At 35.9% G+C, this 22,758-nt stretch overlaps 1 protein-coding gene across 11 annotated transcripts in view; it reads left to right on the forward strand.

The window, feature by feature from the left end:
* Nucleotides 1-22,758, forward strand: part of FER (FER tyrosine kinase) — a 466,879-nt gene that overhangs the window by 55,749 nt on the left and 388,372 nt on the right. For 10 of the 11 annotated variants that reach the window (XM_019940802.3, XM_033853080.2, XM_033853082.2 and 7 more), the window contains one exon: nt 19,588-19,761. The exons of the other annotated variant lie outside the window; for it this stretch is intronic. In XM_019940802.3, the coding sequence (XP_019796361.1) occupies nt 19,588-19,761 (174 nt within the window). The remainder of the gene's footprint in view (nt 1-19,587; nt 19,762-22,758) is intronic. 11 annotated transcript variants of the gene reach the window in all.

Raw genomic sequence — 22,758 nt, forward strand, 5'->3', positions numbered from 1 at the left:
CGTGAAACTGCAAAGCTACTAGAAGAAAACATAGGGAAGAAAACCTCCTTGACATTGTGCTTGGCAACAATTTTTTGGATATGACACCAAAATCTCAAGCAAGAAAAGCAAAAATAAATAAGCAGCAAAAGCATTAATAAAAAGCTTCTGTACAGCAAGAAACTCAGCAAAATGAATAGGCAACCTACAGAATGGGAGAAAATATTTGCAAAAATCTATTTCATAAAGAATTAATATCTAAAATGTAAGGAACTCATTTTACTCAAGAGCAAAAAAACAAGTAATCCAATTAAAAATTTATCATGTCAGCATGAGGTACTTCCTTTGTCTCTCCATTTTAATCTACAACCAGTAAAATCCATAACTCAACAAATGTGCCTCTGTCCAAAACACTAGGATGCTGGAGAATTCCACATATCTGTACATCTAAAGCGTGGGTGTCTTGGAACACATAGAGGAGGCATAGAGGGAACACTGAAGGCAGTACCGTAATCTCAGACCCCTGGCCACAGAGTCTGAGCCTGCAACCCAAGAGAACCTGGTAGCATTAGGGCATGCAGCACACACGACACCAGCTTCCTGGCTGCAGAGGCACTCACAGCTCCTAGGAACTGGACAGCAGTGGCGGTGGAGCCTGCAACCACATCTGTCCAGCTTCAGAAGTGCCCACCACTCCAGTCCCTCCCCACTTCACCCACAATAGCAGAGCCTATGCACCCTAAAACTCTGGTCACAGGAAAGACAGCCGTAACCATGGCTTTCCTCCAACCCTCCCACCCCCCAAATCCATGGCAGCAGAGCCTGCTACCCAGGAGACTGAACGTAGGAGAGGCACCTGACATCGTGCCCCAGGGGGTGACACTGCTGACACCAGCAGCAGTAAGGCATCCATAACCCCAGAGGCACAAACAGTGACATCTAGGGCACTGGGTGACATCTCTCACCCGGGTGGTGGAAAGTGCCAACTCTCAAGTATAACTGGAGGCAGCTCAGGTGAGACAAGCCAAAATCTTGTGCTATAGTGCCACCTACTGGAAAACAAAGGCCTCTAATTACTAACCTATTGAATCCCTAGAATCAAGTTTTTTTTTTTTTTTTTCTGTAAAAACTTTACCTAAAGGAAGAAGGGTATTTGCTGCTTCAGATACGCTGGCAGAGGAACAACTCATCAAGCACTGTGAAGAACCATGGTAACATGGCATCACAAAAAGAAAATGACAATTCTTCAGAAACTGAACTTAGTCATAGAGTATTGCAATGTAACTGATAGAGAATTCAAAATAGCTGTTATGAAGAAACTCAGTGAGCTACAAGAAAACTCAGAAAGGCAGTTTTATGAGGGATAAAATTAATGAACAGAAGGAATACTTTACCAGAGAGATTGAAACTCTAAAAAAGAACCAAACAAATTCTGGAGTTAAAGAAGTCAATAAATGAGATGAAGAATTCACTAGAAAGCATTGGAAGTTGAGCAGACCATATGGAAGAGAATTAGCAAGCTCAAAGATAGAAATCTAGAAATGGTATGGTTAGAAGAGGAGAGAGCATTAAGATATTAAAAAAAAAAGGGGGGGCTGCTTTTGAGGTGTAGTGGTTAAGAATCCACCTGCCAATGCAGGGGACACAGGTTTGAGCCCTGGTCCAGGAAGATCCCACATGCCGTGGAGCAACTAAGCCCATGCACCACATCTACTGAGCCTGTGCTCTGGAGCCCGCATGCCACAACTACTGAAGCCTGCACACCTAGAGCCTATGCTCCATAACAAGAGAAGCCACCGCAATGAGAAGCCTGCACACCGCAACAAAGAGTAGCCCCTGCTCACTGCAGAAAGCCTGCACACAGAGATGAAGACCCAATGCAGTGAAAAATAAATAAATAAATTTATATATTAAAAATAAAAGAAATTCTATGAGAACTCGTCAACTCTATTAGGAAGGGCAACATTAGAATAGTGGGTATCCCAGAAGGAGAAGAGAGGCAAAAGGGAGCAGAGAGTTTAATTAAAGAAATAATAGCTGAGAACTTCCCAAACCTGGGGAAGGAACTGGTTATCTAGTACGTGAAGCTAAGAGAACTCCTTATAACCTCAATATAAAAAAACCTTCTCCAAGACACATTATGTTAAAATTCTCCAAAGTAAATGCAAAAAAAAAAAAAAAAAAACGTTAAAGGCATCCAGGGAAAAAAGGATGGTAACCTACAAAAGAGCCCACATTCCACCATCAGCACATTTCTCAGCAGAAACTCTATGGGCCTGGAGAGAGTGGAATGACATACTCAAAATATTGAAATATAAAAGGTGTCAGCCAAGAATACTCTGTTCAGCAAAGTTATCCTTCAGATATGAAGGAGAAATAAAGGCTTTCCTAGCAGGGAGTTCATCACCACTAGACATGCTTTATAAGAGATGTTGACTTTTCTGGTCTTCTCCTCAAGGAAAAAAAAAAAAAAAAAAGCAGAAGTGCACAAAACTATGACTAAGGTAATAAATAGACAGAATCAGGAAATTGCAACCCTATATCAGAATAGGTTGTTAAACACTTGATTATTGGATAAAGGTTAGAGGGAAAAAACAGTAAAAAAAAAAAAAAAAAAAATTGGGCTTCCCTGGTGGGGCAGTGGTTGAGAGTCCACCTGCCGATGCAGGGGACACGGGTTCATGCCCCAGTCTGGGAGGATCCCACATGCTGCGGAGCGGCTAGGCCTGTGAGCCATGGCCGCTGAGCCTGTGCATCCAGAGCCTGTGCTCCGCAACAGGAGAGGCCACAACAGTGAGAGGCCTGCATACGGCAAAAAAAAAAAAAAAAATTATGGCTACTTCAATTTGGTAACGAACTCACAACATAAAAGGGATGATTTGAGACAACAAAAATATAAAATTAGAAGAGGAAAAGGATGGAACCTCTGTAAGCAGATGAGGATAAGATGCTATCCAGCAGAAAAAAGGACAATTTTATCTATGAGATATTTTATACAAGCCTCATGGTAACCACAAAACAAATTTAGAGCAGAGACATGAAACATTAAAAAAAAGGAAACTGAGAAAAATCTCATGGAAAACCATCAAACTAAAATGGCAGATAGAAACACAAGGAAAAAGAAACAATGGAAATATAGAGCAACCAGAAAACAAAAGATAAAATGGCAGTACTGAGTACTCATTTATTAATAATCACCCTCAATTAAATAGATTGAATAAAAAGTCACATTATGGCTGGTTGGATTACAAAATAACCCAACAATATGGTGCCTCCAGGAGACTCATCTCAACTCTAAAGACAAACATAGGCTCAAAGCGAAGGGATGGAAGAAGCTACTTCAAGCAAATGGCAGCCAAAAGACAGTGAGTGTCACCATACTCATATCAGACAAAATACAGTAACGAGACAAAGATGGACATTGTATAATAATAAAGGGGGCAACTCATCAAGAAGACATAACAGTTATTAATATATATGCACCTGACATAGGAGCACCAAAATATATAAAGCAATTATTAACAGACTTAAAGGGAGAAATTGACAGTGATACATGATAGTGGGGGCCTTTAACACCCAATTACATCAATGAATAGATCATCAAGACAAAAAGTCCACAAGGAAACAGCAGCCTTAAATGAAACTTTAGATCAGATGGAGTTGATAGATTTATATAAAACATTCCATCCCAAAGCAGCAAAATGCATATTCTTCTTGAGTGCACATGAAACACTCTCAAGGATAGACCATATGTTGGGCACAAACAGTCTCAATAAATTTAAGGAGATTGAAATCATATCAAGCATCTTTCTAATAACAGTGGTATGAAAGAAACTAGAGATCAATTACAAGAAGAAAGATGGAAAAATGACAGATATGTGGAGATTAAACAGCATGTTCCTGAGTAACTATTGGATCAATGAAGAAATCAAAGGAGAAATAAAAAAATACCTGGTGACAAATAAAATTCAAATAAGACACACCAAAAATCTATGGATTTTGCCAAAAGCGCAGTACTAAGTGGAAGTTTATAGCAATACAGGCCTGCTTCAAGGCACAAGAAAAATCTCAAACAATCTAACCTTACATGTAAAGGAACTAGAAAAAGAAGAAAAAACACAGTCCAAAGTCAGTAGAAGGAAGGAAATAAAGATCAGAGCAGAAGTAAATGAAGTACAGACTAAAAAGAAAATAGAAAAGATCAATTAAACTAAGATCTTGTTCTTTGAAAAAGTAAACAATATTCACAAACCTTTAGCTAGACTCACTAGGAAAAAAGAGAGAAGGCTCTGGTAAATAAAATCAGAAACGAAAGAGGAGAAATAGCAGTGGATACCATAGAAATACAAAGGATTATGAGAGAATATTATAAACTGCCATACACCAACAAGTTGGACAACCTAGAAGAAATGGATAAAAATTTCAATCATACCATACAATCTTCCAAGACTGAATCACAAAGAAATAGAAAATCTGAATAGACTGATCAATAGGAGATTGAAACAGTAATCAAAAATATCACCGGCTTCCCTGGTGGCGCAGTGGTTGAGAATCCGCCTGCTGATGCAGGGGACACGGGTTTGTGCCCCAGTCCGCGAAGATCCCACATGCCATGGAGTGGCTGGGCCTGTGAGCCATGGCCACTGAGCCTGTGCGTCCGGAGCCTGTGCTCTGCAACAGGAGAGGCCACAACAGTGAGAGGCCCGCATGCCGCAAAAAAAAAAAAAAATCCCCCAAAACAAAGACCAGAACCAGACGGCTTCACTGAAGATTCAAAGAAAATTTAATAACTGTCCTTCTCAAATTCTTCTAAAAAATTGAAGAGGAGGGAATGCCTCAACTCATTTTATGAGGCCAACATTACTCAGATGCCAAAACCAGACAAGGACAACACAAAAAAAGAAAATTACAGGGCATTATCTCTGATGAACATACTTGCAAAATTCCTAAACAAAATATTAGTAAACCAAATAAACAATACAGCTGATCCTTGAACAATGCAGGTTTTGAACTCAGAGGTCCACTTATACATGGGTTTTTTTTCTGTAGTAAATACAGCACTATATGGTATGTGTTTGGTTGAATCCACTGGTGTGGAACCATGGATATGGAGGGCCAACTGTGGTACTTGAGTATCAAGCAGGTTTTGGTGTCTGTGGCAAATCCTGGAACCAATCCCCCTTGGATACTGAGGGACAGATGTACATTAAAAGGATCATACACCATAATCTAGTATGATTTATTCCAGGGATTCAAGTATGATTTATTCCAGGGATGCAAGTATGGTTTGACATCCACAATTCAATCAATGTGATTCACCACATTAATAAAATGAAGGATAAAAATCATATGATCATCTCAATTGGTGCAGAAAAAGCATTTGACGAGACTCAGAACCCATTTATGATAAAAACTCTCAATAAAATATGTATAGAAGGAATGTACGGCAATATAGTAAAGGACATATATGACAAATTCACAGCTAACATCATATTCAAAGGTGAAAAATTGAAAGCAAATCCCTCTAAGATCAGAAACAAGATGATGATGCCCACTCTCATACTTTTATTCAACAAAGTATTGGAAGTCCAACCCACAGCAATCAGGCAAGAAAAAGAAATAAAAAGCATCCAAATTGGAAAGGAAGAAGTAAATCCATCACTATTTGCAAATTTCGTGATGTTATATATAGAAAACCCTAAAGACTCCATCAAAAAACTATTAGAAATAGTCAATGAGTACAATAAAGTTGCTGGGTACAAAATTAATATAAAACAAAAATCTTTTGTGTTCCTATATACTAACAACAAACTAGCAGAATGAGAAATTGAGAGAAGAATACCATTTACAAGTGAAACAAAAAGAATAAAATACCAAGGAATAAATTTTTCCAAGGATGTGAAAGACGTACACTGAAAATTATAAGACGTTGAAAAAAATTAAAGATGACACAAAGAAATGGCAGGATATTCTATGCTCATGGACTGGAAAAATTAAGATTGTTAAAATGTCCCTATTACATTAAACAATGTGTGGCTTCAATGTAATACCTATCAAATTCCCAAGGACATTTTTCACAGAAATAGAACAAAAAAATCCTAAAATTTATATGGAACCAAAAAGACCCTGAATAGCTAAAGCAATCCTGAGAAGAGAGAACAAAACTGGAGGCATCACACTCCCTGACTTCAACTTATATCACAAAGCTGTTGTAATTAAAACAGCATTGTATTGGCAGAACATTGGACACATAGATCAGTGGAACAGAATTGTGAGCCCAGAAATAAACCCACACATATATGTATAATTAATTTATGACAAAGGAGGAAAGAACATACAATGGAGAAAGAATAGTCTCCTCAATAAATTGTGTTGGGAAAATGGATAGCCACATACAAAAGAATGAAACTAGACCACTATCCTACACCACATACAAAAATCAACTCCAAATGTATTAAAGACTTGAATATAAGACCTGAAACCATAAAATTCCTAGAAGAAAACATAGTATACTTTTTGACATTGGTCTTAGCATATCCTTTTGGATGTGTCTCCTCAGGGAAGGGAAATAAAAGCAAAAAAAAAAAAAAATCAAAAAACAAAAAACACAAATGAGACTACATCAAATTAAAAAGCTTCTGCCCTGCAAAGGAAAGCATCAACAAAATGAAAAGACAACCTACCAACTGGGAGAAGATATTTGCAAATCATATACCCATTAAGAGGCTAATATTCAAAATATATAAAGAACTCATACAACTCAACAACAACAAAAAATGACCTAATTAAAAAATGGGCAGAGGATCATAATAGACATTTTTCCAAAGAATACACATAAATGGTCAATGGGTACATGAAAAGATGCTCAATATCACTAATCATCAAGGAAATGCACATCAAAACCATAATTAGGTATCATCTCATGCCTGTTTGAATGGTTATTATCAAAAAAGGCAAGAAACAAGTGTTAGAGAGGATGTGAAGAAGAGGGAATCTTTGTATACTGTTGATGGTAATGTGAATTGGTGCAGCTACTATGGAAAACAGTATGGAGATTCTTCAAAAAAATTAAGACTAGAACTACCATATGACTCAGCTGTTCCACTTCTGGATATTTATCACAAGAATATGAAAACACTAATTTTAAAAGATATATGCACCCCTCTGTTTATCACAGCATTATTTACAATAGGCAAGATATGGAAACAACCTAAGTGCCCACCAACAGATGAATGGATAAAGAAGATGCGATATATATCTATATCTATATATCTATATATATAAAATCATACTGTAGTGTATACAGAAATAGAAATATAGTACACATGAAACATATAATGTTACAAACCAGCAAAAAAAAAAAATAGGAACTTACAACTCAAGACCAAAAAACCAAACAATCCATTTATAAAATGGGCAGAGGATCTGAATAAACATTTCTCCAAAGAAGACATACAAATGGTCATAACTTGGTACAGTTACTTTGGAAAACAGTATGGAGGTTCCTCAAAAAATTAAAATAGAATGACCGTATGATCCAGCAATTCCATTTCTGAGTATGCATCTGAAGGAAATTAAATTATCATCTTGAAGAGATATGTATGCCCCCATGTTCATTGCAGCATTATTTATAATAGCCAAGATATGGAAATAACCTAAGTGTCCATCAGTGGATGAATGGGTAAAGAAAATATGGTATATATATATGCAATGAAATATTATTCAATCATAAAAAAGTAAATCCTGCCTTTTGCAACAACATGGATAGACCTTGAGGTCATTATGCTAAGTGAAATAAGTCAGACATAAAATAAGCACATTTAGGAATTCAGAAAATCTTTTGAAATAATGCATTTTATGTAAAAAACAGTATGTTATGATATAATATTAGTGTTATTTACTATAACACTTAACATTCTGAAAAATGTTCTAAAACTTAAAGTCCCAAACCAGTCATTTGTTTTCCTGGAGCATAAAGAAATGTGTACTGTCAGTGTTAAAGTGGTACTATTTCTAATTATCCAGTGTGATATTGGGGTTGGTTAGGTAAGAAGATGATTTATTTCTTAATTGTTCTGTTTAGGAAGATTTGAAGTGTGGTTCATTATTCTAGTTAGAAATTCAAATACAGTGAGAGGCCTCTTTCTTTTTTATCTTCATTTCTTCTAACAGACTGTGTCATATCAAGAATGACTCATTAATCTTGGCCTAGAAGGACTTCTTCACTTTAGCTGTTTGTTATTCATGCTACAAAGTAGGTGGCCTACAGAGAGTAGATGGCTTTTCCCTATAGCTCTTAAGCTTGTAATTTAATGATAAAGTACTAAATACAGATTAATGTAATATGTAACCAGTTTATAAGGTACTCTCATCAGTTTAGCTTAGATGTTGTTCTCAAAGTAGTCCTTCATTGCAAGGGTCTTTAGGTTCCTATACTTCTGTATCCTCCAGACTTCTTAGGTTGTTTCCAGTCTAGCACAGTAAGAGGTAGATTTGGGTTGAAGCTGAGCTCTTCCATTCGTTAGCTGTATGATCTTGGACAGATTACTTAATCTCTCCGACACCATTTATAAGATGAAGATATGTGTCTCAGACTGTTGATGTAAGGGGTGAATAAGAAAAAGCCTATGAGTGTATCAGAGGTAGACAGTGTTGGAGAGGAGGAGTAAAGGGCCGTCTTGACAAGCAAGGTTAGCTTTAATAGGGGTGGAGTTGGGGAGAAGTAATGGAGAACATCAAACTCACCTCTTGGTTCTGTATTACACAGGATATGAGAAAAGAAAACAGCATTTCTTTGGTAGAGCTTCAAAAGGGAGTATCCTAAGTCTACAGTCTGGTTCATACCTTCTGGAAACAAATGCAGAGCTTTAACTTTTTTTTCCCCCCAGAAGTCTATTTGAGAGGCTTTCAAAAAAGATAAGATTGAGCAGTAGCTGGAAGAACTGGTTGGATTGGTGAAGGCAAAGGCTTTGCTTTTGTAAAAAATGTTGAGTTGAAAGAGCCAGTCAAGGAAATTTTGGGGATACAGGAAATAGGGAATAACAGAACCACTTCTCTAGGACATGGATGGGGAATGGGAGTGGGATGCAGCAGGGTGGAGAACAGGAATATTACCCAGAAACTAGAGGGAAGTAGGCAAACATCTCCTTACTGTAATTTATTGTTTTCTTTAAAATTTTCAAATAGGCCATCCCTGTATTAACAAAGATCCACTAGAGCTGGATCAACAAAGCAGTCTTCTGTGGACATGAGCAACAGAGGTCAATGAGTTTATGAGGATGATGAGGGAAGTAGCTAAGTAGAGAACAACCACAGGGTGTTGGAGCTGGAAGAGACTGTGGAGGTCTTTAATTCAACCTGTAACTTTTGGTAGGACAGACTGCTGAGCTTATGTGATTTACTTCTGAAGGACAAAGATGACTCTGGCCAGTTATCTTTGTTCCTCAGAAGAACAAGAAGAGTGGCCTTTAAGTCCAAGAAGAACACAAGCAATTGAGGGGCACTGAGTCTAGAAAATTTGAAGAAAAAGTATTAGAAAAGAAAAGGTAATATAGTTTCCTTCGTGGTCTGAATCTGTGCTTAGACCTTTTTTTTTTTTAAACATCTTTATTGGAGTATAATTGCTTTACAATGGTGTGTTAGTTTCTGCTTTATACGAAAGTGAATCAGCTGTACATATACATATATCCCCATATCTCCTCCCTCTTGCGTCTCCCTCCCTTTTTTTTCTTTTTGGCTATGCTGTGTGGCATGCGGGATCTTAGTTTCCCAACCAGGGGTCGAACCTGTGACCCCTGCATTGGGAGTGCAGAGTCTTAACCACTAGATTGTCAGGGAAGTCCCTGTTTAGACTTACACTTTTTTGGTAGCAGTAGCAATATTCTGGTAGTCATAATGGCTTTCTTCTTACTGCTGAGATTGGGCAATGACTGAGATGATGTGGCTCAGCATATTTGGTACCACTCTTTAGAACCCAGATATTGACTTTGATTATGTTGATTATTTTGATTCTATTTTATTTAAAAATATTTAGTCATTTTTTTTGTCTACATAGTATTTTTATTCAGGATTTGTTTTGATTGTGATGTTAGTGTTTGATAATATGAGAATTTATAGTACTTGAATAACAGGGTCTAAAAAGTTTCAACCCTTTCTTTCTTTTTTAATAAATTTATTTTTAATTTATTTATTTTTGGCTGCATTGGGTCTTCATTGCTGTGCACGGGCTTTCTTTAGTTGTGGCAAGCAGGGGCTTCTCTTTGTTGCGGTGTGTGGGCTTCTCATTGCGGTGGCTTCTCTTGTTGCAGAGCACGGGTTCTAGGCGTGGGGGCTTCAGTAGTTGTGGCACGCAGGCTCAGTTCTAGAGCACAGGCTCAGTAGTTGTGGCGCACAGGCTTAGTTGCTCTGCAGCATGTGGGATCTTCCCGGACCAGGGATTGAACCCATATCCCCTGCATGGGCAGGCAGATTCTTAACCACTGTGCCACGAGGGAAGTCCCTCAACCATTTCATTGTTAGAAAGGCTTAATTAGAGAAGCCGAAATCCCCTGAAATTAAAGGACATATTTAACTCAGATGATCCATTTCTTGCTCACTCACTAAGTAAACTCAGTCCTTTGGTTCTTTGCAAATCTCCACCAGATGAGATCATACCTGTAGAGATTTCTGGATACTGGGATATAAACCATGCAGAGGAGACTAGTCAATTCCTGCTATATTTTCAGGGGAGGAAATTTTAAATGCTGTAAGAAAAAAATAAGTTATCCAGAAACTCATCAAAATGAGTTATAGAATTGATGGGTTTCATATATGTAATCAGTTTGTGAAAACTATTATATTATCATTATAAAACATTTGAATGTTGGAAGGCTGTTTGACTCAGATACGGTACTGATAGTGTGGGGTTTTTTTTTTGTTTGTTTGTTTTCATGCTTCTTGTGCTGGGATTTATTGAGCTTCTTGAATCTGTGGATTTTTCATTTTCATCAAGTTTTGAATATTTTCAGCCATTGTTTCTTCAAATACTTTTCCTATTCCTCTCTGTCTCCTATGATGTTTCTAATTATACACATATTAGATCTCTAAAAGTCCTAAAGTTCAGTGATACTCTGTTTATTAAAAAAATTTTTTTTTTTCTCTCTGCTTCATTTTTGATAGTTTGTGTTGCTATGTGTTGTTGAGTTTTGTTTGGGGACACAGTTACGTTACTTGGAAAGAGTTTGATCTTTTGGATTCTGAGTTTAAGATTTGTTAGGCAGGACCAGAACAGTGTTAACTCCAGGGCTAATTACTCCCCACTAGGACGGTAAAACTTTTTTGAGTATTCTACCCCATGCCCCATAAATTTTGAGTTTTTCCGTGTGGCTGGTGGGAACGGGCAGTATTCCCAACCATGGGTGAGCACCAGGTCCTGTTCCCTTTAGTCTTTTCAGCCAGTTCTTTGCGCAGCTCCTGTAGTTTTCTCCCGGGCATGCACTGATCAGTGTTGTGCTGAATCCTGGATGGAGCGGGGCTCACTGCAGATCTCTGGGCTTCTCTCTGTGTACCTCTGTCCTCTCCAGTAGTCTGTCCCATGAACTCTAGTTGCCTTGCTCTTTCCTGACTCTCAGCTTTGTCTCCTCACCCCAGGAATTCTGCTGGTGTCTCCTTCAGTTTCTCCTTCCTGTGCTGCAGTCTCTCAAGTCAGTAAGTCAGGGCAATTGTAGGGCTCACCTTGTTTGTTTCCTTTTCTTGGTGATCACTGTTCTTCTTTGGCTGATAAACAGTGTCTTGAACACTGTTGTTCCGTATCTTTTGTCCATTTTTTGATTGTTTCAGGTAGAAGGGTAAATTTGGTCCCTGTTACTCCATCTTGGCTGATCTTATTTTTAAAGATTTTCCCAGTAGCATTTTATTTTTCTTCTGGGAAGACGTAATTAGCACTTAAGAAATCAGACTACATATTTAGAATTTAAGATAATTCAGATCAGGTGAGGGTTTGCATTATTATTTTAATAAAAAAATGTAAACAAGTATAAGCTATGTGAGGCCCAGAGAGTTTTCTTCTTGACCTTTTAATTTAACCCCTGTAATGGCCAAGTCCCCTGCCTAAAATTTCTGATTGGGCATTGTAATTGGTATATATCAAACTTTTTACTATGACTTCTAAGTCTGTTTATCTCTGATTTTCTCCCTGTACTTCCCTTAAGAAAATAACTCCAGGAAGACAACTGGGGCAGTTTTAGGCCTTTCACTTCTCTTTGGGATTCCAGCCCTGTGCTGCCTGCTGTCCAATATATGAAAAGAGTGTCATACATGATGCCCCATTTTCTAGTTGTTTTCAATGGGAAGATGAGTTTGATTCCAGTTAGTAAAGTATGTCATGGTCAGAAGAGGTCCTTTACTTTGCTGGTTATTTTATCTCCTCTTTCTAACATTGTTCCTGGTACAAAGGAATCAATCAGTCAATCAAGAAAACCAGTGTTTTCTTGTTTCCTTCATCTCATTTCTGAGTACCTGATAATATGCATGATTAATTTGTTAATTACAATTACTAATATATGGAAATATAAGCAGTGTGATAGGATCTTTACATTTCATACCTGTTGCTATTATATATACCTGAATGGAATAAATTATTTTCTGTGGAAAATTCTAACATTTAATTTTTAAAAATTAATTTAGACTATTTCCCCAAAGTAAGTTAAACTAGTGAATTTTTACCACTTTATGGAGGAGCTGCTAATATTTCCTACTACCTTTGAGTAGATATTGTTTTATATTTTTCACACTATCACGTAATGATTAAAAAATAACTCATCTTGTTCTGTATTATTTTATTTTAGATATAGTTTTGGCTTGTAGTGTGATGATTGTTCCCTGTTCCATATGAGAGCTGCAATTTAATTACATGGAAGCATCTGTCCTAAATTTGGAGTGATATAGTAAAGGCTGGTGTTTCGTATTTTAGTAAGCCCTATGTTTAGAAGTGCTATCGTGGTGTTAGGTCACAGTGTGTATGTATTTTGAGCAGCTTGTGGATGGAATTTGAGTTGGAATTGAGTGGATGGAATTGAGAAATAATTTTGTTTTGGATTAGTTCTAATATTTACATTTTTACAAGGCATTTCAGGTTTGAGGAGAAAAAAATAATTTGTTATCTTTTCCACATTTCATGTATAGTCATCCTAATTTTCTTCTCTGTATTTTTTTTTAATGCATATGCCCACACAAGACATTTATTTCACTTACAGAAATAACTTTGTACTCTATAAAGTGTTCTGAAGTTTGGCTTTTTTACTTAGTTATGTATTCTGGGCTTTCTCTGTATCATTTCACTTGCAGTTACTTTACTTTTTTTAATAGCTGCATATCATTTTATAATTCATTTCTTCAGTTTTTTAAATTGAACTCTTTTTGCTCTTAAGATTGTGATAAATATCCTTATAAATAAAATCTGAATTCTTGTGAAAATATTTTTTGTGAGATAAATTCTAAGAAGTAGAATTTCTGGGTATAAAGTTTGCCCACTTAGAATTTTAGTAGCTATTACCAAATTTGTTTTTCAATAATTTACATTTCCACTAACAGTGCATTAGAGAGCCTGTTCCCATATACACTTACCTACAGTGTGTGGTTGTTTTATTTAATTTTGTCAATCTGATACATGAAAAATAATTTCAAATGGCTTCATTTGTATTTTTTTATTATTAGAAAGGGTAAGCCTTTTCCTTTCAAATCATTATCTTCAGAGGCATCTCAGAAATAATGTTAAATAACATTGCTGATATTAAACAGCTTGGTTTGTGTTTGACTTATATGGGAATACTTCTATGTTTAACTATTAAATATTCATTTTTGAAATGTTCCCAAACTGATTATGAGATGTTTTTCTTTTAATGGGCAATTTTGCGCAATTAATATTTTACTTAAGACTTTTGCATTGGTATTTATAAATGAATTTAATTTTGTAGTATCTTCATCATTTTTTGTTATCTGTGTTATGGTGATTTTAGGAACTTTGTTTTCAGTCTCCATTCTTAGAAACAACTTAGATAATACCAAAGGCATCTGATTCATAAAGGTTTGAAATTATTCATTAGGAAAAAATGTTTGAGCTTTGTACTTTATTAGAGGTATTTTATTGATAATTGATTTATGATAACCATGTATTCCATGGTTATTCGTCTCTTTGAATTTCCTATCTGTAAAAGTTAGGATTCAGTCAGGAAAACAGAACCTACACTAGGTACTTCAATAAATAGGATTTAATTGGGGTAAATGTGTTCAAAAGTTTTAGAAGAGCTGAGAGCAAACAGAGAAAGATAAGGCACTTCAGACATTAGTAACTATGTGGCGCCTCTACCATCTGGAAGCCACAAAAGGAGGAGGAGGGCTTATTACAAGCAGAGAGACAGAGGAAAGAAAGAATCTGAGAGGGAGAGAGAAATATATCCTGGCTTCTCCCTTCTTCCTGCCCTTCAGCCTTGTGCCAGTACCTCCCATTGCCCAATAAAGCCAAAAGCCAGTTAGCAAGGGAGAGCCTGGGAAATACAGTTTGCAGAGATCAGGTCCCAGCAGGTAAAGGGCTGGGAATGTACCTGTGAGCAAAAAATGGAATGATCTGTATGCAGTCTCTTGGAATGTCAATTTTGCTAATTTGCATTTCTCTTTAAAAGAAAAAAAAGCTACTTCATTTATTTTCAGATGCTTCTCTCAGTTTTTGCAATTTTGTCTTAATTTATGGTTAGTTCTAAGTGTTGATTTTATATACTTTATTTCCTTTGTTACTTCCTTTGTTATTGTTAAGCTCTCCTTTTTAATGCTGTCAACATTTTTTCTATTTTTATTTTTGTCTAATTAATAAATATTTTTCATTTTTTCTTTTCAATTCCTTCTTTGTACTTTCCTTGGTTTTATATTGTTCTTCCTTTTCTAACTTCTAAAATTGTATTTTAATAAATTTATTTAAAAATTTTCTTACTTAGAAATAGTGTAAAGTTTGTGAATCTGAGCATATTGAACTGTGTATCATGGAGCTTGATGGTCAGTGTTTTATTTACTGCTATTTCTAGGTCTTCTTTTAGTTTAAAAACTTAACTTTTTTGTCCTATGCATTTTTTAGGAATGATTTGATTTTTTTCCTTTAAAAAATTCTGATAAGGATTTTTTCCTTTATTTGAAAGAGGCTAGATAGTGTGGTTAGTATGCACTATTTCTATTTTTGAGGAAATTTATGAAATTTCTTATAGCCCAATATTATCTAATTTTTAAAAATATTCTTTTAAAATAGGTGTTTTTAGACCTGTAGTATATAGAGTTTTATATATGATGATAGGTCAAACATATTCATTATTAAATTACTTATTCAGGTACTCTGTATTATTATTTTTTTTTAGTCTAGTCTCTCACAGGTAGAGATGAGTATATTTAATTCTCCTACTACTTTTGATTTCTCATTGCATTTTCCACCATTTTTGCTTCCTGTTTGGATGTACTGTTTTCTGGAATGAAAAGAATCACAACAGTTATATATTCATTCTGAGTGATATTCTTTGGCAACATACTGTGCCCTTCTTTGTTTTATATTTTGTGTCTAGAATTCAGTTTTTTATCATTTGAATATAATGACTGCTGTATCTTACTGTTCATATTTTTCTGGGGGAGGGGTTTCCCTATCTTTTCTGTTGTTGTTACATGTTATTTTATTTTACTGATGTTTCTCATTTTGTGTATAGTGAAGTTTTTTCCCCTCTGATTTGATAATGTTTTCCTTTTCATAGATGTTTAACACATAAAGTTTACATATAATATTTAACAGATGTGTTTAGTATAATTTTTATTTTGCAGCTTATTTTTAATTTTAATCATTTTAAGTTTCTTTTGTTTTCTTTTTCTAGTGGACAATGTTAACTTTCTTTAAAAATTATTTTTGTAATTCAGAAGGTCTATATAGTCTGTTTTTTTCTAAACATTCACTTGTTTAACTTTTGAAACTTAAAAATTATAAGCTTAAATCTGTATCTCTTTATTTACAAATTTTATAACTAAAGCTGTCTATTGACTCTTATGTATGAAAGGTGAGGAAATGAGCATACTTCTTATCCATTGCTCACTCCTGATTTTGTTAATATCCTTTGGGATTTTTGTCTAGTTTATTATAGTTAAGTTATTCCTACTTTCACATTTTTGTAGCTCTTCTCTCAGAAGTTAAGATACTTTTTTTCTATTTTGTAAACTTAACCACAATGGTTTTATTTTCAAATTGTATTAATATTCTTTGCCTGTGATTAGATTTTTCTAAAATTAACTTCAGATATTTTCACTTTTTATTATTTCTTAACCTGTCTATAGCTTTCAGCATCAGTGACTCTGACTACTGGTAAAATTCCATTATGAGGAACATTATTAATCCCTTAAGCAGGATTCTGTGTAATAAAGCAATTTGAATGTCTGCAGATGGTCTGCAGATGAGATGGTCTGCAGATAAGGAATTATCTTCCACAAATTATCCTAATCAACAAATAATTTATCTATGCTTTGGCCACTGCTATGCCTGAACTAAAGAGCCATATCTGCAAAGTGCTATATCAGTTTAATTATAAATGTTGAAATGCATCTTTTCTCTTTGTTTGTTTATTAAGCATCTGTTAACGTTTTACTCATCTCTCTTTTTAAGAAATATTCCAGCCATGCGTCTAATTCAAGTTATACACCACCCAAACATTTTCTTGCACACTCACTCATTCCTTTTAGGCCAGTGCTTCTTATTGCATTGTGTGCTGCTCTAATCCCTCTGTTGTTTTATCAGTTGAAGATAGACTTGTTAATTTTCCTTCCCTATCATAATTGGCATTGTTCTATGCTATCTAATTCCAGTTTGAAACAATTAAAAAAATCTTTTAATGGCATATTTTCACTTAATGGTTTTATTCTACATTTGTTCCTCTTTCCCTCCCTCTCACCCTTCCTTCTTTCAAAGAATATTTAGTAGCTATTATTTTAGGCATCACAGTGAATACCTAAAATAGTGAACACAGAGACACAGTACTACCCTTATGGAGCTTCCACTGTAGTTGGGGAGACATTAAAAAAAATGGTATACATACAAATAAATAGTTGTTTTAAGTGCTAAGATAAAGAATAGCAAGCATTAGACCTACATGAGATTTAGCTGATTCCTAAAGGAAGAGGTGGATCTTGCTATGTGAAAGAGAGGATGAGCTCCCAGGAAGAGAGAATGTTTAGGAAATTAAAGGAAGACCAGTGCTACTAGAAGTTATTTAGCAGGGTAGATAATGGCAAAAACAGAAGTTGAAAGGATAGACAGAGGACACATAATCTGAGACACTATAGGTCTTAGAAGGAAGTTTGGATTTTTCTTTAAATGAAAAGGAAAGCCAGTGTAGGATTTTATGCAGGAGATGACAATTTCTTTTGCTACTTTAAGGAGAATGGTTTGGAAAGGAGCATGAGTAGAAGAGAGGACACCAATTAGGAGGTGCTGCAACAGTCTAAGCCAGAGATAATCATATCTTCCAAAAGGGGTGGCAGTGAATATGAAGAGAAGTGGGTAGATTTGTGGTAGACTTTGGAGGGAGAATCAGAAGGAGTTTCTGATGGATTGTTCATGTGCAAGGGTGACTTGAGCTTCAGAAGAACAGAGACTTCTAGGAAGAGAGGGCATATTTATTAGCAGTATTAGGTTGTTTTTAGTAGGATCAAGCCAGGTTTTTGTTACAGATAGAAGACAAGTGGAAAGTTCTGATAAGAAGTATAAGGAGTTTTCTAATCATAGAGCAAGAGTTCTTGAGAGTACAGGATTCTATAGATAGTGTCCTGGGTCAGAATAGGAGATATTGAGGGCAATATGGGGTTGACAGTTGGGGTGATAATATATACCTTGGGAGGTTTTGACTTTGCACAGTGACTGCAGTGAACAGGGCTATTAGACAGGATGAGATGTGCCCTCCTGGGAGGTGAAGGGCAATCTGACCTAGTTGTGTGATCTTTAATGTTAGCTTCTAAGAAGGCTTCTCCCTAGGCTGCAAGGACTCCTACATAGAATCACAAAAATTTATTGCTACAAAGCACTTAGAGAGTATTTGCTTTTTGAAGATAGAGAATATTTGTTTTTTGAGAAAGAAACAGATTCCTCTCACTTTATTTTTGGTAGTCTTAATATTCTGCACATGCTATAACAGTGTTTTTCTAACATGGTATTTTTTAGAGTGAAAATATCAAATGAAAAAGGCAAAGCTACAAGAATTACTAGGGCAATTTAAATTATGTTTTTAATCCACATTTGTATAGTTTTTCTTGTTTTCATCTTTGTTAAATTTAATATTTTAATGGAGGAGCTACATTAGTTTTAAATGGCTTTGTGGTATCGAGCATCTTAGTACTGAGGTTATTGAATTTGAAAGTAAATATGATGAGTTCGTAGGCCATCTATCTTATTTCATGTTCATAATAGCATCTCACAACTAAAAATGACCCTTTTCCCTAAAGAAATGTCCTCAAAGATTACTTTTTTAAAAAAACGTATTGCAGTGTATCAAAAAGCAGGATTACTAAGTTAGACCCTGGTGAGTTCTAAGAATTTGCTTCCTTTAGTCTATACTTTTGATTTAGATACCTATTAAATTTTGATTTAGGATTATTTTGGACTACTAACAGAAACAGAAATTCTGTTCATTCACAGATCAAAGGTAATAGTGTAGAAAATTACTCTTGTGAAATATCTGACACTATACCTTGTCTATTTTTTGTATTTTTACCATGGATCCTCTCTGACCATGGAAAGTCTCCAATACCTGTTTCTGAATAGAATTTTGAAGACCTGTAGTGAAGAGCATTCCTTTTATTTTTTTTCAGTATTAATAAGGTAGAAAGTCTAAAAACAGATGACTTGTTCTTCCAGCAGTATCCATATGCCCACTTGTCCCAAACCCACCATTATGTGTGTCTGCTATTGAGGCAATGTGTTGGGCTAGAAAACTCATTGAGAACTAATGGTATTTATTAAGAAAAGAGATAAGATAGAAATGTAGAGAATACAAGTATTTAAGACATAGACAGCAAAATAAGAGCAGGTATAAAGTTTGAGAAGGAATTTTTAGGAAGGGAGGAAGGCAAGCCAGCATGTTGGAAGATGAGAAGCCATAGAAACCAAAAAAGAGGGTTTCAGGAAGAAGTGAGTCAGTAGGATCGGATGCCTCAGAGAAACAGGTTAAGAATGAAGATGGGTAAATTTCTGTTGCATTTGATCATTAGGAAGTGTTAACCTTACTAAGGCAATAGAATGGTTTGGGCAGAAGCAATATATCAGTGTGTTGAAAAACAAACAAGAAGTGGTAAAATGAAGACTGCAAGTGTGGCTTCTCAGAGTCCCTTAATCCTGTCCTAGAATTCTGCAGTCTCTGATTACTGAATTTTGAAGCATTTGTTCTTGAATTTAAAGATATTAAATATGAACCACTCATATAGCTCCTTGCATAATTGCCAGAAACCTGCCATTTTTATATTAATGTAATAATTTGTGTAAAACTAAATATTTAAAGTTCCTGAAGACAGCTAAGTGGAAACCTCTAATACAAGTGCTAATTTTATTTCTTATTTTTTAAAAAGTCTTGGCTACTTATGATTCAGCAGACGGAACAACTTAGTAGGATAATGAAGACACATGCAGAGGACCTAAATTCTGGGCCCTTACACAGGCTCACCATGATGATCAAAGACAAGCAGCAGGTGAAGAAGAGTTATATAGGTGTTCATCAGCAGATAGAGGCAGAGATGATCAAGGTTTGTCTTTCCGTTCTGGAATTCTTTTTTTAATTTGATTTTTAAATTCACTGAAATACTTTATCTTGTTTGACTTTAAAAATTGTTTAGTCACCATTTCCTGGCAAGAAATAGATTTCAGTGTCTCTAATAAGTGGTATCTTATTTTTACTGAATGTACAACATTATTGATTATAAGATATACTGTTACTTTATATACTCTCATGAAAGAAAAAAATGCTGCCAATTAAACGATGATACAATGCTTTCTTATCACTTAGAATTTTTATTTTTTACTCACTGAAATAGCTCTTTTAGGCTTTTAGAAAATTAATTTGCATCGTTTAATTCTATGCATATAATAAAAATAGGCAAAATAAATTAGTTGGAATATTTCTAAATTTTTTTCACAGAGTCTGTCTCTTCTGGATAACTTTTTACAATGGGTTTTGTTATGAAAATTTGCAAATGTACAGAAGAGAGAATAGTTAAATGAACTCCCATTGACCTATCCATCCACATAGTCAATATTTTCTTTCTTTTTTTTTCATCTATACTCTCACCTACTTTTCTTCTACACTGGATAATTTTAAAGAAAATTCCAGTTATTATTTTATCCATAAATATTTTAGTATATATTGCTAAAATAAGTACTCTTTTTAAAAAAACTATGTTATCATTAACCACCTAAAATAACAATAATTCCTTAATATTATTAATTATCCTGACTATGCTCAAATGATTGTTAAATGTTTTTTTACAGTTGTTTCATTTGAATCATGATCCAAACCTGGCTCATATGTTGCATTTGAATAATCTCTTAATCTCTAGGTTCCCCTCACCACCCCACTTTTAAAATGCCATTTATTTGTGGGAGAAACTGGGTAGTTTATTCTATAGCATTTAATTCCTTCATTTTGGATTTTCCTGTTAGCAGCTTGTGATGCAGTTTCACATATTCCTTCATCCTCCTATTTTCTTGCAAACTGGAAGTTAGATCTAGAGACTTGATAAGATTTTGGCTGTTTATTTTGGGCAAGAATACATCATAGGTGCTGGTATAGACTTCCTGTTGTTTCATATCAAGAGGTATATAATGTCTGCTTGTTTATCTTCTTCTGATGTTAAACTTGACTAATAGGTTCCAGTGTTGCCAGCCTGCTCAATCTATTAAAAAAGTTTCTTTTCAGCCTTTCCCCTAATAGTTTTAGCAACACTTCATATTCACCGCTTAGATCCATTAGCTCAGTGGACGTTGTAAAATGGCAATATTTTACTTCTGTCATTTCTGATGCAATTGTTAGCTGGAGTTTTTCAATAAAAATTTTTCCTGTATCAACTATTTGGTTGCCATGAGGTGTAAGGTAGGATAAATTCTTGCTTTTTGATATTAATTTGCCTGTTTGGGACTTCCCTGGTGGTGCAGTGGTTTAGAAGCTGCCTGCCAATGCAGGGGCACAGGTTCGATCCCTGGTCCGGGAAGATCCCACATGCCACGGAGCAGCTAAGCCCATGTGCCACAACTACTGAGCCTGTGCTCTAGAGCCCGTGAGCCACAACTACCGAGCCTGCGTGCTGCTACTGAAGCCTGCGTGCCTAGAGCCCGTGCTCTGCAACTAGAGAAGCCACCACAATGGGAAGCCAGTGCACTGCAACAAAGAGTAGTCCCCTCTGGACACAACTAGAGAAAGCCTGCGTGCAGCAATGAAGACCCAACATAGCCCCCCCACCCCCTAAAAAATTGCGTTTGCTGAATAGTGAATTGGTTGTTTAGCAAGTTCAAAAGTTAAGACTTCTAGTTTCCAGACCAGCATGTAAGAAGTTTGGAAGTTGTCCCTCCATCCTAACAACAAGTAAAAAGCTGAACAAACTGAAAAATCAACAACTCTTTCTTAGATCCGTTAGAGAAAGTAGGTCACAGAGCAGATGACTGCCCCCCCCACCCCCCCACCAATTGGAGAGACTGACAAGCAAATACAGAGAATCGCAACTTATCAGAACAGCAGCAGTCTTGGGAACCATTGTTGGTTGTAGAAAAACCTGAACTGTAACTGACAAATTCTGGAAGTTCAGTGTGGACATTTCTGAGGGTTACAAACTCCAGGAGGACCCACTCATTGAGGGGCCTTCACACTTGTGAATTTTACCTCCCAAATCCCTATGAGGTTCTCACAGAGAATATAGGAAACAAAAAAAATCTCATGATCCTGGTAGTGGCAGAGGAAAAGGAATAATTTTGACATATGCTAGAACATTCTGTTTTTAACAAGGTCTGTCGTCAGGACAAACTGTTTAGCCAGAACCTAACTGACCTGGGGGAAGGGAAGTACCCAACTCCAGCTCACTCTAGCCATCCTGTCCCATGTAAGGTGGGGTGGGGACTGAGAAGTACATGTGAAGTTCATGGTCCAGAGGTACAGGCTCAGTGAAAGACCAAGACCTAATCAGAGGGCTATAAAATGCTTCTCCTTCCTTGCCAACTTAGCACCACATTAGTACAGTCCTGTTTACCTCAGTTCCTTTTACCCAGTACATTATACCTGACAATCAAGAAGAAAGAGACAAGGCATACCAAGAGGCAGGAAACACAATTGGAAGAGACAGAGCAAGCATCAGAACCAGACATGACAGGGATCTTGGAATTATCAGACTGGGAATTTAAAGCAACTATTAATAATGTGCTAAGAGCTCTAATGAGTAAAGTAGACAGCATACAAGAACAGACGGGCAATGTAAGCAGAAAGATAGAAATCCTAAGCAAGGACCAAGAAGAGATTCTAGAGTTCAGTAACATTATGACAGAAATGAAGAATGACTTTGATGGGCTTATTAGGAGACTGAACACAACTGAAGAAAGAATCTCTGAACTTGAGTTTATGTCAATAGAAATCTCTAAAAGTGAAAAGCAAAGAGAACAAAGACTGAAAAAAAAAGTAAACAGCATAGTCAAGAATTTTGGGACCACTACAAAAGGTGTAACATACATATAATGGGAAGGAGAAGAAAGGGACTGAGGAA

This window comes from Tursiops truncatus, chromosome 3 (assembly GCF_011762595.2).
Source record: "Tursiops truncatus isolate mTurTru1 chromosome 3, mTurTru1.mat.Y, whole genome shotgun sequence".
Taxonomy (NCBI): Eukaryota; Metazoa; Chordata; class Mammalia; order Artiodactyla; family Delphinidae; genus Tursiops; species Tursiops truncatus.